This window comes from Hoplias malabaricus, chromosome 2 (assembly GCF_029633855.1).
Source record: "Hoplias malabaricus isolate fHopMal1 chromosome 2, fHopMal1.hap1, whole genome shotgun sequence".
Classification (NCBI taxonomy): Eukaryota; Metazoa; Chordata; class Actinopteri; order Characiformes; family Erythrinidae; genus Hoplias; species Hoplias malabaricus.
Window position 1 is genome coordinate 25,210,388 of NC_089801.1, and position 18,564 is coordinate 25,228,951.

Genomic DNA, 18,564 nt, shown 5'->3' on the forward strand with positions numbered 1-18,564 from the left:
AGCCAAACTCAGTTAGCCCCGTTAGCCTTTTAGCCAAGCCCTGCTTTACCCCAGGGCCCTAATTGAATAGGCCTAATCCTGTTTGGAGCACTGAGAGCAGTCATCCAAACAATGGAAGGTCACTTTTGGACACTGTTGTAACTGGATGTCAATGGACACTGAATGTAGACATGATTACTGTGCTAGGTTGGCTATATAAGATGCCCTATGCCTCTGAGGGATCAGCGCCACAGGCTGTGTCTGTTTGTACACTGAATGGTCGAAGAATGTTGGTGCGCATGAAGTAGGTCGCCGTAGTTTATGAAATAAAATGACTCCAGATTTTTGTAATGATCCACTTACTGTATTTTACTGGTCATATTTGTTAAATGCGGTGGCACAGTGGAACAACAAGTAGTGTCACTGTCACACAGCTCCAGGGATCTGGGGTTGGAGGTTTGAGACCCGTTCCGGGTGACTGTCTGTGAGGAGTTTGGTGTCTTCTGTCTGTGTTCGCGTGGGTTTCCTCCGGTTTCCTCCCACAGTCCAAAAACACATGTTGGTAGGTGGATTGGCGACTCAAAAGTGTCCCTATGTGTGAGTGTGTGTTGCCCTGTGAATGACTGGTGCCCCTTCAGCATGTGTTCCTGCCTTGTGCCCAGTGATTCCGAGTGTGCTCCGTACCCACCGCAACCCTAAACTGAATAAGCGGTTACAGACAAAGAATGAATTAATTAATGTATATTCATTAAATAAGAGCTTATTATGATCATGAATGTATTTTCTCTGTTTTTTTCTGTGCCTTGTCCAGAGTACTCCACTGGACCTGATTGAGACTGGCAAGACCCTTAAAGTCCAAGCAGAACGTCCCCATTTGGTCAGTTTGGGAAGTGGACGCCTGAGCACAGCCATCACATTGTTACCCTTACCAGAAGGTAAATGCTTACTTAATAATTTGAATAATTGAAGAAAATTATTAAACATAATCAAGTATATTATTAAATGTATTATTTATATACACTATGACTAAATGTTTTGCACATGTGCTGATCCAAAATTTCTTCTGAAAAATAGGGTATCAATAATGAGTTTGCAATGGTTTGCTTCAGTAGCAGGCTCTGTCTTTCTGGGAAGACTATACTAAGCCGTGGAAATTTGAAAAACGAGAAAAAAAAAGTTCCCCACCAGGAGGCACTACATGAACACCCTCGGAAGCTCAAATCGCATACATTGAAATTTTCAGTGCATCACACACTGGCCGAGTTGTGACGTAAACATTTTTTTCATCATGGCGGAAAAGTCAATCAACTGTAAAGAATCATATAATAATGTACAACTTGTATTTAATTTTAAGAGTCATTTCAGTTTTAAACATCTACAATAAACACATATTTTGTTTTGCTATATTTATCTAAAAAACACCCATAGCAACTATAAAAACAACATGACAAAAAGTCTTGGAAGCATCCATTTCTTTTTTATTTCCCACACAAACCACATGTATGCGACAAAGTCAGGAGAACAAGCTGGACCTCAGAGAAAACTACCACCCAAACAGTATTGGATACTCATGTTTGGTGATGGGTTTAGTTTTTAACTCATCCCAAATTTGGAACAGAGCTCAATCTCTTCCAGAGCCTAAATTTGGGGGAAATTATTGTCATTGGGCATGGTGAACGTAGTCCAATTTGTGGCTCATCTAGGGTGTCCCTTTCTATTTATCTGTCCTTTGCAGTAGTGAACAGTGGATCCATTCATTACTTTCACAAACGTTCACAAACTTTAGGATATATAATCTTTAAAAGACTAGTAACAAAGGCAGTAAGAGATGCTGGAAAGTAGTATTGTGAATATGAACTATGACTTGTAAATAAAACCACAAAGGTATTATATAAACACACTTCATGACTTATATCTACATAGGTCACAGTGTGTGTGAAGATCAGATTACATCATCTATTGTAGCAGAAATGGTCTCTGTAGATTAGGACATGAGAGATTATATGAAATGCATTCTCATTCCATTAGGAAGGGATTGATTGTCACTGATTGTTTGGTTGCATTCAGCCAGGACCTTCATATTACCTGTAAAAACCGCAGTTCCATTACTGCTAATGACGCCACTCTCTCTGGAAGCGTGTCTTGGCACAAGGCCAAAATAGAAATGAGATGGAAGGTACCAGAGAGCAAGTGTGTGTGTGTGTGTGTGTGTGTGTGTGTTGTGAGCATACATACATGTTTACCACTAGCTGAGTGGTAGGGCATCTCATTTGCTGTATTCATAGCAGCACTGTACATTCTCATCACTCACAGAATGACAAATAGAGGACTTTCCTTCCCCTGACACTGAAGGGGAATGGGAACGTGCATGCAGAAGCTAGTCCCAAGTGAGCCAAATGTAGTACACTACTCAACTGACTTGCCTTTTTATATCGGCAAGATTGAACTTTATATACATCTAATTTATTACATGACTGCATGCAGAAATATGACCCACTTATTAATTGGCCAACCAAAGAGGTCTTGTTAGGGGTGGAAAAATACATTAACACATGATCATGAAGATGTAGCTTATTCAATTTCAATTAATTTAATAAACTCTGGGATTTTTTTTTTTACTTTTTAAGCAATATATATAATGTATATGGAATGTGTCTATATATTTTGTTCCATTAAAAACTGGAAATATCAGTTTAATTCACCTTTATTAAAAAATATAGATCTAAAAATTTCTACCAAAACTGATATGATTACTATACAATGGTGTGAGTTGAGTCCTGTTGAGTTTTAAAGTGCTATTCTAGTTTCTTGATATCCTAGATGCTAGCTTTGGGTAAATATACTGGAATATGTATCGGAGTGTGAAATACTAAGATGATTGCATACCATCAGTGGGCTTGTATGTGATTTAATACACCCTTTTAATGGAAGAGGAGAAGTTCATGACCTGACCTTCAGCTAACTCATGCCTTTGTTCCTGTGATACTGTGTCCAATATGATTTTGATTAGTTATAATTTTGAGGCAATTTGGAGAACTCTATGTCCCTATGCAGGCCTTTCCACTTTGAGGGATTAAGGGGAAGTGAATTAAAACCTTCTTTCACATCAAATGCAGAGCACACTTGCCCATAAAAAAGTGTATGCAATGCCTTAATGCCCACAGCCGCTATGGTCTCTAGGACAATGAAGCTGATTTACTTCTTTTTTCTGCACATCTGTCAGTCTAGCCAGCTAGACAGAGATGTGGTGGGCATGGTGGAGGGTCAGACAAAAGACTAGAGTCTTGTCTGAGCCAAGCCAACAATCTGCTGACATTCTCTAAAATACCACAGTGTTTTAGTGATAATGCTTGTAGAGAATTGAAAAAAAAATGTCAAACTCATATGCTAGTCTTATGCCATTCACAGCAAGTAATTACTAGAAAGCAAAGAGACTGTGAAGAAAAGCAGAGGCGTTTCAGAAGTATTTCTAATTGATGAGCATGAATGAAGCTATATATATTAAAATAGATGGAGTAAATATATATAGATCCCAGAATGGGTTTATAGCAGCATTAATCTCTTGGAGGATTCACATTTTAAAATTTGTCAGTTAAAGTTAAGGCTATAAATATATACACATTATTTCAGTGACTAATTAATGACTTGTTGTATCTGACTATAGGGAAAACAACTCTGGGTCATGGGAACACTGACATTAATATCCAGGGTCCAGGAGTGACTGCGCTGCATTGCTACATTGAGAACCAGGCAGGAATCATCACACTTTTCCCTTGCGGCAACCTCTGCTCCATGGACGGCCTTGCAGTCACCAAGCCTGTACGACTCTCTCAAGGTACACCTCTAATGTGAAAGGTCTAAAGAACAGCAAAAATGTGTGAAACAGTGCCTCAAGAAATGTAGGATATGAAAAAAAAGTTAAGCAACATCTTTTTATGAATATTTTATGTTTGTACTTTAGTACATTAGCTTGCAGAGAACTTCATATTCAGCAAGTGTCAGTCTTTAGGAGACTTTATTAAAGATTTGTAGAAAATTAAAATTTCAGTATGTAGTGCTATATGGCGGCATTGTGGCGCAACAAGTAGTGTCACTATCACACAGCTCCTGAGTTGTGGGTTCAAGTCCTGCTCTGGGTGACTGTCTGTGAGGAGTTGTTGTATTCTTCCCTTGTCAGTCTGGGTTTCCTCCGAATTACAGACAGTTATTGAATAGTGCTATATTGAAAAATCTGAAAAGTTTGAATGGAACCTAAAGAGAGCTGATAAATGATGAAAATGTCCAATCATTAGCCCCATCACGGCAAATTGTATTCCCAGTGATTTCTTGGCCATCTGAAGCTTTGGATAGGATAGAACTAAAAGATTGGAATTAAAAATGACTTATTAACTGTAACTAAACAGACGGCACAGGAATGTGAATGTGACTTTTATCTAAATAACACCACTGTGCCTTTTAATCCTGAATATTTTGATGGCAGGTAACATACTAGGTCACTTGCAATGATTCAAAACTTTACGCTAGAAGGGGCAGTTCTTACAATACAGACATTAAATCAATGGATTCAGTCAGATGAAAACACTGCTAGGAGAAATATCACTGCTTCTATGTCAGTTTTGATCTGAATCATACCGTGCCAGTTTTTGATTTAATATGTCTTCTTACTCCTTAAACTTATGAGACAGCAATCTCTGCCTCAGCAAGTGTAACAAAACATGTATCACCAAATATCAACGTTATGGTTGTGTGTTTGAACTTCCCTTAAAAGAAGTTGACCTTGCTATATTTTCTGCAGCTATTTAAGGCTGCACAGTCTGGAATGTCACTGGTCTGTATATAGACTTTATGTAGGTACAGTTCAAGTTCAAATACAACTGAGAATGTATAAGAAACAAGTGTTTGAAAAGAAAACTCATAAAGAAGACTCTTAAAAACAAAAAACAAGATTTCACAGTACAAATAACAGAAATGTAAAAGTTAACTGGCAAAAGTAAAAAGTAAAACTAAATATCCTCTCCAGCATTTCATTCCCACTGCCTGGGCACCTTTAATCATTTCAGACCTTCGTCAGAGCTGTCAGAGCCGTTAAAACAACTTTCTGGGAAGGGTATTTATTTTCTGGATCAGAATTTACCACCTCTTACAAAAATGTGCACATTATGTGCATTGTTAATAGACGGCTTTAATCAGGAAAATGAGTTTCGGAGACTTTGATTTATATATATTTATTTATTTATTATATAATGTAAGACATAACATTGGGCAAAAATGAAAACACTTTTTTGTTCAAATGTAAATATTATCATGTAATTTTAAGAATTTAACAGAATTTAACTCCTTTCTACATAAAATATATATGAACTAATAAAACAACAGTGTAGCTAGTGGTTTCTTCCAGCTTTTTTTTTTTTTAACCTGAAATGCTTCATGGAGCAAGTTGTTAAAATCTATGACGTTGCAAGCTAATTAAAGTGAATTCTCCATTCTTTGAGGGGTTTAACCAATCAAAATTTAAGACTGCACATCTTAAGGGATTAAAGGGCCATCCACTTTATTTTATAACGTTCGACATAATGCGATAATCAGATATTGGTGGTTTGACGAGAAAGAATCCATTCTTAAGGGATGTGCTGCAAACTTTTTAACAGCAGTCACAGAATCCTTGTGACTGAAATGGGTCATGTCTCTAAAAGTAACTTCAGAAAATAGTAATATGAAAACACCTGAGACATTTTTCAATGACATTTTCGCCTGAAGCATAATCATTTTTATGAATCCCCTCATGCCTTTATAACCTTTGCTACTCCTTTTACCACCACACTTCACCATTCATTGATTACTCCCTAAAATTTAATCTCTGTTCAGCAGAATTTTATACTTAGAATTCCCCTAACGTCCTCAAAGAGGTAGCGTAAACGTAACTATATGCCCTTTTCCTATTATTCCTATCCTTTATCTCTACTTACCCCACATCCTTTCACCTGCAGCACAAAAGACTCACATTACATATTAACAAGATTGGTTCTTTAGTTTATGACATTTAAAAAAAAACCTTAGGTGAATCAGTCCGTCTGAGATTGAATCTGTTTTTCATTTTCATGCAGTTTGGGTCTCTCAAATTTACAGTTCCAAACTAAATAATCTGACACTGCAGGAATATTACTCACATATGTAGCATGAATATAAAAAAAATGTATGTCTTTTTATGATGTTCAACATTTGAAGGTCTCTTTGCAGTTTCTGACTGAGCCCCTTAGTTTTTTTTTTACTCTTTTATTGAGACTAGGGTTTCCTAAACACATTAGACTAGGTTCCAGCACACAGCAAGCTAGCACATGGTGTGGAAATTTATACAAAGTGTTTTTTGATTAAAATTGTGGACGTCACCTTTAATTCTCGAACTACTGAAGACATTCTTGAAAAATTACTTTTTTATCAGATATCTTCAAAACCTAATATGTATGTATTTTATAGTTTCTGTAAGGTCCCCGTGTAGAGCAGGGTATTAACATTATTCAGTAGATTACAGCCCCGCCTGCTGCTCCGCTCTCCTGCCGAGCTCCACATTATCATCCTCTAATGGCTCAGACAGCAGCCGGTCCGGCTCCGACAGCTGCTCAACACACCGCCCTCTCTCCTCTCTCTCTCCGCTGTGTACTCCTCAGTAGACTGGGACTAAACCTAGCTCTCTTTACAGCTTGCTTTTATTTAAGTTTGCTCTGGTTCGACGCCACTGAAGTCTTCAGAGCGGGACAAATAGACGAAGAGGCGTTTTTTTCCTTGTGAGAAGTTGATGCCGGTGAGTTGCTGTTGTTGTTGTGAAAGCACATGGCGCTGAGGTAACGATGAACTCTTAACGTTTTCTGTCGACTTTAATTTTCTGTGCTCGGGGTTTACACAACAGTTTTGGCAGCTGGACATCTGGCCTCTATTGTATGAAAGAGAAAGTCAATAAGTGACATTAACATTACAAAAGCAGCAGACAGAGGCACACGCGCTACGAGCTGCGGAGAACAGAACAGAACAAAGATGTTTGGATATTTCTCACTTCAGAGGATAAAGTTTAGCTGCGAACGGATATAAGTGTAAGGCTTTTCTGTTAAGTGTGTGAAATGTTCTTTCTGTGCTTTCTGTGTGCTGTCTGTGGCCCTTTGGGGTTTTTTAAGACTTTTTTTTTAAAATAGAAAAACACAAGCTGTCACTGTAACAGTAATTTGTTTGTTATTTCTGCCTTGGATAAATTTGCCTTTCCTGTTAATTAATGTAACAATGGTGAATGCCACGTGTTTTGTGCATAATTCCACATATTTCACTCTTAATTGGTCCCTTTGTGGACATTTAACCTGCTAATTGTTAAAGCTGCTAAATGCTAAATCAGTTCAATGATGTGCTTATCATACAACAATGGAATAAATAAATAAATAAATAAATAAATAAATAGCCACACTATCTTAAACGCAAAGGCACCAGAATATAGCTGATCCACCGTTTAATGTGGAGAGGTCAACTTTAATAATATAATGCCTCATGGGATTCTGAAGGTTCTTATCTACTCTCTTGCAGACCTAGACACCTGCTGACATTTATACTTTAACCTTAATTTCCTACATTTATTTTTTTATGACTTTTTTTAGTTCACATGTGACCTAACAGAGCAAAATATTTACACTGGAAAATTTATATTACCACGGTGTTTTCTGAACTCTGAACTCTTACAGTCAAAGTAGATATTAAGTGTGAAAACAGCAGCGCTAGGAGGGTGACCTAATTCACTGTGCTTGTGTAACAAGTATTAGGCTTGCGGGCAGTTTTTCAACTTATGATACACGGCCCATTGATATCAGGTCCCTTGCATTATTCGTTTGCAGTTTTATAGCGGTGTTTGCTGGTATGAATACATATGAAATATGAAACAACCTGGAGATATGTTGTCACAGCCTTTTATTCAAAAGAAAACCCATATTGGCATTAATTTCCTGTGTCTGTGCTCAGCTTAAATGGGGATCACATTGTTTTGATCACAAAACCAATCTGTTGGTCCAGAATGGCAGAGGTAAATGAAAGTGGATTGAGCTTATTTAGGTGAGCAGGCACATATCTGCTATCAAAACTAGTACCATGATTTGTATCCTTCTTGTCACAATCAATAATTCTTGTCTTTAAACCAGCTCATGCCAGTAGTCATTATGAAATTGAGGTCATATTTCATGGGGAGACTGAGACTATTGATTCATCTAGCTCCTTAATCATAGCAGTGGCATGATGACGGAATATTAATTGGCACGAGATAATGGAAGAGTTTGTGTGAATATATTTTAAGTGTTTAGGTTTAGAACATTATAAATGTTTGGCTTAGGAAATATTTTATTTTTAAATGTGTGTATGATTGAAAAATAAATACATAAATATATAGTTATGTAGTTATATAATATATATAAGTTGCTCTATGGGTGCATAATATTGATTTATTTTTTTCTGTTTCTGATTAATTAAGGTGCAAATATCTCCAAATTTGTGATACGCTAATTGCATTACCAAAAGTGCTACAAAACTTCTCGAATTACATAGGGAAGTTAAAACAGTGAATAAAAATGTACAAAAAATTTTAACTTCAGCATTCAAAGTTCAAATAACAGTCTTTTTTTTTCCTCAAACGTACTGTTCCTCCTTAAAAGATGCTGAGGTTTGGAAAGTAAACAAACTGCATTTCCCAACAATTGTAGATGTCCCCTTTAACTGAAAATAGGCCAAAGGTTATTAGGTTTTGTAAAAAGACATTTACTTTAATATTAATGATGAATATTCAAGAATTAAATATCTGTATATGTAATGAAACTTATAACCATTACAGCTTTAATTTTGATATAGCTGTATATTTATAAGGATGTGGGGAGGCACTGTGGCGCAGCAGGTTAGTGTCGCAGTCATACAGCTCCAGGATCCTGGGGTTGTGGGTTCCAGTCTCACTCTAGGTGACTGTCTGTGAGAAGTTTGTGTTTTACCTGTGTCTGCATGGGTTTCCTCCGGGTGCTCTGGTTTCTTTCCACGGTCCAAAGTCAAAAGTGTCTCTGTAGGTGTGAGTGTGTGAGTGAATGTGTGTGTTGCCCTGTGAAGGACTGGCTCCCACTCCAGGGTGTGTGCTGGACCCACTGCAACCCTGAGCTGGATAAGCGGTTAAAGAGCACGAATGAATAAATAAATTATAAGGAAATGAAACAGAAGTCCCTGTTTTACAGGTTTAAATATATATCACGTATCCTCACTGTCCAAAAAAAACATGTATCTCCAATTTTTCTGTTTACCACATGATTTGAACACAGCAGCTGTCCTTTACAATGTGTAAGATTTCATGGTGAATGGACCAATAGAAATGCTCCAAAATGACGTGAAATAAAATCGTTTCCCATTGACTGTAGATCAAGTCAATTAAAGGTCAAGAAAGTTTTCCCTTCGCTTTTGAAGTTACTATTTTGGTGATACGTGTTTTTTCTTTGAACAGCACTGATATGTAAATGGCAATCTTTGAAAATTTATCATGTTGACATTTTTTTTGTTTAGACGAAAGGATTTTAAACTGCATTTCTTGGGGGCTTGAGACCAAATTTAGTTCAGACATTTTCTTACTTCAATACATCGACCTAACCTGCAAATTGAAAGATGACTAGAGTCTAGTATGTTTAGATACAGAAATCTCCACACTGTGCTGGACTGATTTTCTTATTTCTTTGCCTTCCTCCTCTTTTGTTGTAGGGTGTATGCTTTGTTTTGGCCAGTCTGCTTTTTTCCGCTTTAACCACCCAGAGGAGGCGCTCAGGATGAAGAGTATGATGCCAGGAGGAAACCCTGGCCCCACCAGCACCTACAAAGGCAATATAGGTACAGTATCACTAAAGAGATAAGCAGTGTTACTCATAAACAAAGCTAATTATTGCATGGACAGATGTTTTATGAAAATCAGTTGGGGTCCAGTACAATGACATAAGCTGATGCTTACATGAAAATGAATTTTTATGCTATGTCACACATACAATCCCTTTGATCCAGACACATGTTTTAGGTTATGAAAGGTTACTTTTACATTAAAAAATAAATGGTTGCGGTATCTGTTTGGTATCTCAGTTTTGGATCTGTTTATGGGGAATATCCTGACATTCCAAGGAAAAAACCCTGAACTGGATTAGTGGTCACAGATAATGAACGAATGAATGAATGACTGAATGAATGAATGACTGAATGAATGTTTTAAACATGGCTTTTTAAATAACAAGTGCTTATGGGTGTCCTACTGGTATAACTCTATGAGTGGAAAACTCATGGGTAATGTCGTGCAAATGGCTGGAAATTGGACAGACTTTGCGCAGGAAGTGAGTCTGTAAGGAGACAAGTAGCTGTGCTGGAATGAATAAGACTCTCAATGGCCTTAGGCACTGATATTTATGTGTATGTGTAGTCATTGGAAAGCCCCTTGATTTTGTCTTTATTTTCTCTGGTCTCTTCAGTGTGAATTCCCTGTTTGATGCCTGAGTGAATGTGACGTCATCAAGTCAACGATGTTTAAACTGTCGAAGGCTTGAACTGGCAGGTGCAGGGTCAGGGTTCAGAAATCTGTTGCTTTGTTTAGTGACAATAGAGACAGTCTGTGTGTGGTGAAGCGCTCAGACGCTTGCACTTGTTTGACTCGATTTATTATAAGGAACATTTTCATAATAATATATGCTGACCCATGCTCATTAGCAGATTGATTTATTTATTTAACAGCAAATCCAAGCCTTCAGTTGAAACTTGTGTAGGACTGGAGAAATAATAAAATAAAATTTTAAATAATAATAAAATAATAAAATAAAAATCTTGTATTCTTATATGATAAAAATAAATGTTAACAGGTTTATGGTTTAAGGAGTAAATTGGCTAATAAGATTTCAGTTGTTTTATTATACATAATTACAAGATAATTACACTAAGAACAATCATTAATCTAAATCTAAATTGTAAATTTTCTGTTTTCAGTGGGGATTAAAGGGATTTTTATCAATATTTTATCCAGGAATGACTTCCCTAAAAACTGATTGAGGAAACTGATGGGCCGTGTGTGTGAGTGTGTGTCTGTGCGTGAGTGTGTGGTGGAGAGTGGCATGCTGTGAGTCATGCTATAATTCAGGCCCCATTCTCCTCTGTCCGCTCCGACCTTTGTACTGTGAGAGGGAGGCCTGCATGACACACCCAGTCCTCTGTGTGTGTGTGTGTGTATGGGTGTGTGTGTTTGTGTGTGCGTAGCAGGAAAAAGAGAGTTTGTGTAATTGTATGTATAGACGTGTGTGTGTGTGTGTGTGTGTGTGTGTGTGTGCTTTATTGCGTTTTTGTTAAAAAGACAACAAGAAAAAGAAAGGAGAAAACTTTACCCAAGTTTAAATTTTATTTTAATTAATTTCAGAAAGGCTTTCTTACATTCTCTATTTGTATGGGTGTTTATATGTGTGTGTGTGTGTGTGTGTGTGTATATATATATATGTGTTTGTCCCTAGTGACTGTATCTACTCAGTTTATTTTTCTAAGGATTGTTTTCCTTCTCTCATTCCCAGTATCAATTTGTTTAACTTAATATAGATTAATATTTTGATGTCAGTATTAATAATAACTTTTTTTTCCTGTAGAACCCCATGGACTGCTGAATGGAAACCACCAGCCTGTTCCTAATGAGAGGGTTCGTCCAGGCCATGGAACGCTGGTCCGTTCCATAGAGAAAGATCTCCAGGACATCATGGACTCTCTAACTATGAGTGACTCTCAGGCTTCCTCATCTGAGGCTTCTAAACTGTCTCACTACCCCATTCCACAGTCCCCTCTTTCACCCATGCTCAATGGAGGTGGTCGCTATCTTCTTTCTCCTCCCACTAGCCCTGGAGCCATGTCTGTAGGCTCCAGTTATGAAAATGCCACTCCTCCCTTTTCTCCTGTCTCATCTCCATCAGCCGTCAGCAGTCCAGGTAATCCTCCTGTTCCTTCACATTCAGCTAGCCACCATAAAGTCCAGGCTCCAGTTCCTCAACCAAGGGCATTCGTTTCCCGGAATAACACTAGCAGCGTGGGACAAAAAGTTCAGGAAAGTCCAAAATTTTCCAGAATGGTCTTAAGTGAGACTCCACCAAGCCCTACATCCAACCGCCATGGCCCAAATCAGGACATCTTGAATAGAAGTGGGTTGGAAAGCCCAAGGTCAATTCTCAGTTCCTGCTCACCCTCATCTTCTTCAGCATCTGGAGATACAAGCAGGCAAAGCAGCATTAGACTCACAACTTCCTCATCTCCGGCCTCCTCAAGTCCTAGATCCAGCCTGGGCCATGAGACTCCTCCAGTGGACCGAGTACTCCAGCCTCAGTCACGGTCATTGTTGCCTTCAGAGAGCCCACAGTCCACTCGCAGATGTCTAGAAGGGTCCACCGGTGCTCCAGTGCTGGAGCGTCCACCTCCCAGCCCCTCTGCATCACGCCGTGTGCTTCAGGGAGTTCCTGTTCTACCTGGTGCTTTAGCTGGTGTCTGCCTGACCACTCGTAGCCAATCAGGAAAGAATGTGGCAGAGAGCTCTCGAATCAACAGGCGAAACGCAAGTGAAGAAGACAGTACAGGAACAAGAGGTCTTAGGGCCAGAAGTCCTTCTCCTGTATCTGCTGTACTGAAGGACCATGCTGGGAGGCAGAAGGGGCCTGCTGGAGCCCCTGTCAACCCAGCTATGAGTGCCCAGACTGGGGTTTCTCCTCTAACCAGCCCTCGAAGCCAGAGGAAGCCTCGTACAAGGGAACGCAAGAACAGCATCTCTGAAATCAGCGATAACGAGGATGAATTACTAGAATACCATCGCTGGCAGAGGGAAGAGAGGATGAGAGAGCAAGAGATGGAGAGACTGGTGAGTCTGTGTGTATGTGTGTGTGTGTGTCAATTCCACTATTCATTGAATAACAGCATGATATCAATAACAATAACAGTCAACCTGTTACCTAGTATTTACTTCGGTTCCCTTAATTGAGATCACTAATTTAACTTTCTCTCTGAAAGCTCTCCATTTGTTTTAATATTTATCTTAAATTTCATTCTGCACTTTGACTGTGAAGTGCATTATATTTGTATGTAATATATGCATACACCAGCCAAATGTTTTACTGATTTTTGGGGTCCAAAAAGTGCATTTCCTTCAGAGAGAAATCACTTCTGCACATGTTAAGACTTACATATTATTTCTTGAATAACATAGGCCACATAGGCTGATGTTTAGTTATTTGATTTGATTAACCCTAGCCCCAACTTGAGATTTTTATTTATCTGTGTTTGTAAACCCCTAGTTCTGGATGTTTATATTTTTGAGTGATCTCCGTGTGTCATAGTTAAAGAAACATTACATAATATTTTTACCTTAGGATTACATCTTCAGAATCATTGTGATGCTCTGCTGCCCTGTAATAGGGACAATAGAGCTTCTGTCTTTGCTTCTCTGTGTTCAGCACTGCAGAATCTGCACTATGTAATTTATGGAGGAGGGTAGGAAATGACAGGTGAATACAGGCAGCAAAGGTTTCTTGCAACATTAACCGAAGGAAATGATCCTGTCAATTGAGAAGCAGAGCTTTCAAGCTGCACTTGAGCTGAGGAGAGGTTGGTGGAGATAGAGGTGGGGACTAATTGCATATTCATGGATCCACATGTACTGAGTGAAAACAAAGGTGTACAGTTATCTATCTAAGCCGTGGTTAAACATTAAAATATTTTATCTTTGGATACAACTTCTGAATTTTTAAGCTTGATGAAGACAGATTGTTGAGAGTGTTTTAGGGGTTTAAATGGTGACTGGTGAGGGACAAGTACTGTCCAATACTAAGTGCATATAAACCGAAAGAATCTGTAAAATGAAGTTTTGAAGTGAATACTATGAAGAGGGAAATGTTGGTCGATATTTAGATGATTACACAAAAGTTCAGTGCTCTGATAACTCTGTGGTGGGTTAGTGGTGGGTGGCAGTGAGGGGTTTTTAGTCAAGGCGTAGACAAGAGTAACACATTGGTGTAAATTCCTGAGTGTCTTGTAAAGAGCCATGGGCAGAGGGTGTGGCTATGTGAATGCTATATTTACCCAACACAGTCTGGAAGCCTCAAACCACACACAGACACACACACACACAGTCTCTCACACATACCCTCATCTCACCACTTCCAGACAGTTCACCCCATCAGTGACCCTGTAATTTTCTGCATACGTTATATATCCTGAAATCTCTTAATTTTCAAAGCCAGTTTGGTTACAAACACCTACTCCATATGACCTTTTTATGTCCTTAAGCCCCTGGGCTCATTGCAGCTGCTCTAAAGCATCCTATTCTACTGACAGTATGGTTCTGTGGAGATTTAACAAGCTGTTCATGCAAGGTTGAACATCTGTGTCCACAAAGAGTGTACATTAAATTAGCTGAGGGAGGGTCTCTACAAACATTTGGATGTGTAGCATATATGAATTTTGAAGTGCACAGTCTAATCTGTCTGTAGAGAGAGACACACACACACACACATACACACACAAGTGCATGCACACAGAGAACCCTAATTATGAACAGTCAAGCAGCTGTCACAGCGGAGTCACATTCCTCTTATTCCCTTCAGAAAAGCTATTTTAAGAGATGAGTCCTTCAGGACAACAGTGAAATTAATACAAGCAGGAAGTAATTTTCCATGAAAAAAATCATCAGTGTTCTGGAATCAGCCTTGAAGCCTCTTTTGCCCTCATCTGTAATAAGTTTCATTTGTGTCATGTTTAAAGTAATAGAGAACAGCGGTTCAGCTCTTAGCAGAAAATAAATATTAGGCAATTCATATTCTTTTATTTATTTTTTTAAATAATTTGAAATTGATTTTATTGGGCAAAATGTATTAGGTGTTCAATTTTGATTTTTTAGTGTTACACTTGTGTTAGGAGGCTAATTTAGACAAAAGGTAATAGAAGCTTAATTTATTAAATTAACATTAAATTGCAAACTGAGCTCCGGACCAATGACACTGAACTGCACACTGAGCGGTTACAACAAATGAATGAATGCCCACCGCCTTTCTAAATCGCCTTCTTCTTGCTTCAAAATGTGTCCAGTTTTTGGAAGGAAATTTCCATTTCAATCTTAAATGGTTTAGCAATTACATTTTGGCACCTGATTCAATTGCAGCATTTAACTGAATTTAGCTTCATATTACACAAGAGCTAGGAGTGGCCAATAATGTATGATAGGCATGTGATTGCCTATATTTAACTAAAGTATAGCAGTATTCCTCTGATATCGCTGTGGACTGGCAGAGAGAGCTGCAGCTGATGTATCAGGTTAGTGAAGGGTTATTCATTTTCATAGCGGAAGGTTTTAACCACTGCAATATATAACTTCCAAGGGACAAAGTGACATTTGAAAACAAGAGGTAGAGGTAGAAAATAAGAAATGGGATTGGGCCTTGAACAAGAATTTTTCTCCTTTATTTGACCTCCTGTAATCTTTATAGCATGGCATGTTTAGAAAAACTAGTAACATAGAGCATGTATCAACTACCCCATTACAAATCAAATGCTGTTCCCGTTCAGGGGAACTGATGAACCTGGCACACTGCTGTATCACATCTGTCAGTAAGACTTAATGGTTGGTTGTCTGAGTCTAAGGTTAATATTTACATTTGTCACAGTTCTGCGCTTGGCTGTACATAAAAAACAGCTTTCAGATTTTCTGCTGATGCAGTCTATCAAGTTGAGTTATTTATAGAATACATTTGTGTTCCATTAATCTTATATCAGATCTGATGTACTGGCATCAGACCCTGTGTTTATGATCACTCCCTTCAGTAAAACTCACAGCGTGGGAGGGTAAGCTGGTTGTGGGATTAGAGAGACAGAGTGGTTGTGGGAAAGTGGGAGGAAAAATGAGGTTGGAAGGAAAGACTCAGACAACCCAGAGGGAAAAATGTATCCAAATGTACGAATTGTTTAAAAGTTATTCTAGCAATTAAGTTGACAAATTTGATTAGTCTTTCGCATCAGTTGTAGACCAAAATACTTAAAACTGAAAGCTTTGTGATGGCATTATTATAAATTAAGTCAATTTGACAAATTGCAGTGCTTACATGACGTATGAAAATAATAATAAGAAATTATTTTTCCAAAGTATATAGGCACTGAATGATTTTCCTTGTGTTCTTATCTTTGAGGTCTAGTTAACATTCATGTGCCCTGTCTGTCATTATGAGTATGATGTTGAACAAGCTGTATTTTATTTTATTTTTATGCTGTAACATTTACTGTTAGTTGTAACATGCCAAAAGCATTACCATTGCATTCACTGGAAATGCATTATTAAAATATATTTGCGAACAAATTCTGTAATTGTTAGTAGCCAAAGATATGGTCTAAGGATTTTTTGGGGGCAAAAGTAATGCTAAAAACTACATATCCACTCTCATCTCTGTAACAGGCTACATTCACATTACCAGGCTTAAGCTACACATCCGTTTTTTTTTTTTGCCATAATGTGACTCTCATAAAATCTATGTGGACATGTCAAATTTGATTTTGTCAAATCAGATTTGTGCCACTTTCATATTTTTCCTAGAGCAGATACATATCTGATTCATGGGCATGTGACCTGATATATATACTACACACGGACAGGGGACTAGTTCTTTTTATGTATAGAATTTTATGACATAGAGTGTGCACTACAAAAGGTGTAGGGAGACGTATGTAATTCTACCGATCTCTTGGCACAGCAGTGAAAGCTGGCTGGATTATTTTTCACTACTGATGTGTCTGTTTGTCCAATTTTAAATGAATGAGTCGTCTCACAAGTATTGTTTTTATAGTTAGTGAAGGAGGCGATGTGCCTAAATGTGTCAATGTGCACATGGTTTCGTTCAAGTGAAAGACAGACACAGCCACGTTTACGAATATGAACCATCAGCACAGCCAAATGAGATATGAGCAAAAAATCGGAATTGATGAATGAGCGTTGAAATGTGAACATAGCCTTAGACTGAAGAGTGATTATGCGTAAATTGCTCTGTTAGATTTTCAGACGTCCTTTGGATGTGGGTTATGTAATTTTACAAAACATTTGGGACATGTTCATCATATTAATGAACGATTTTGATAACATTTTGTCACATCACTGTTTTACTTTTAATGACAGAAAAGGAAAACAGGTCGGAGAGTAAGAAAGGTTACTCGAAATGGATAGGATAAAGATGAATGGATCAGTAGAGTAGCTCTGGCTGTGTGTGTGTGTGTCTGTGTTTGTAAGCACGTGTTACTGGAGTGGAAATTCTGGGCCATGGCCCACTTGGCTCAGAGCCATGGCTGTTTTCCGATGCTCTGGTCTGCTGTGCCCCGCCTGTGTTATCCTGAAAGTACCACATTGACATTCGCAGACACACAGACACACACACTTTCTCCCTCCCTCCTAACTTCAAAGTCCAGAACAGCTCTACGCTCTCCCCTCTCCTCTCCTCTCTTACACTTTCGTCTCAAGGTGGCTCTGCCTCCTAAGGCGGTGGTTCGGTATTGGAGGTCACTCCTTATTCTTCCTGGCTGTGTCACCGTGGAAACTGAGAAGATTGCCTGAATGCGGATTGTGGTGCTCTCCTCTAGAGGGCAGCCTACCACCACATTTTGTTAAAACACAGAATGGAGTGAATACTCATTTAATTGTTTACTTGTTTTGCAAAAAAAAAAAAAAAATCATTTGACATGCAGTTCAAGTCTTTACACACTGCAGAATCCTTTCGCTCTCCCGAAGCATCTTTATGCAGAGAGCATATTGTTCCCCTATTGCTCTCTATGTAATAAATTCCTGGCCTCATATCAGCCATATCAGACCCAGTAAATGTGTTAATGTATAAGGTGACATTGTATAATACTGTAGGTGACATAGTATAGACCTGTGTGTGACCAGATCAATTAGAAGAGACATTAACAGAGATACACTGCAGATACCCCCCGTCTCTCTCTCTCTCTCTCTCTCTCTCTCTCTCTCTCTCTCTCTCTCTACTCGATGGGAAGTACTCCTAAATGTAATACTGTGTTGCGCTGGTACAAGTGTATCAGACACAACAGTTTCATCACTGTCCGCTCTATTAGACGCACATGCCTTGTTGGTCTTTGTTGGACCTTGTAGATGTAAAGTCAGAGACAGTAGCTCATCTGTTGTTGCACAGTTTGTGTTGGTTGCACTCTAGTCCTCAGTGGACAGAGGACGTCGCCCATAGGATGCTGTTGGCTGCATATTTTTGGCTGGTGGACTATTCTCAGCTGTGACACTGAAGGGTTTAGAAAATGCAGCAGCACTGCTGTGACTGATCCATTCATACCAGCACAACACACACTAACACACCACTATAATGTAAGTGTCACTGCAGCGCTGAAAATGACCCACCAGCAGAGCAAATATGGACTCTAGTCTGTAATGTAGAAGTAAAAAGTGCTCCTGTATATTCAGTAGAACTGAGACAGAGAAGGAAGTGGTTATAATGTTATGGTGGATTGGTGTAACTCGGTTGTTTCAGTGCTGTGACTGGTTTGAAG

At 38.6% G+C, this 18,564-nt stretch overlaps 1 protein-coding gene across 4 annotated transcripts in view; it reads left to right on the forward strand.

Moving 5' to 3' along the window:
- Positions 1–18,564, forward strand: part of phldb1a (pleckstrin homology-like domain, family B, member 1a) — a 68,894-nt gene that overhangs the window by 23,053 nt on the left and 27,277 nt on the right. For all 4 annotated transcript variants that reach the window (XM_066657316.1, XM_066657336.1, XM_066657325.1 and 1 more), the window contains exons 3-6: positions 791–914; positions 3,644–3,814; positions 9,730–9,855; positions 11,631–12,880. In XM_066657316.1, the coding sequence (XP_066513413.1) occupies positions 791–914; positions 3,644–3,814; positions 9,730–9,855; positions 11,631–12,880 (1,671 nt within the window). The remainder of the gene's footprint in view (positions 1–790; positions 915–3,643; positions 3,815–9,729; positions 9,856–11,630; positions 12,881–18,564) is intronic.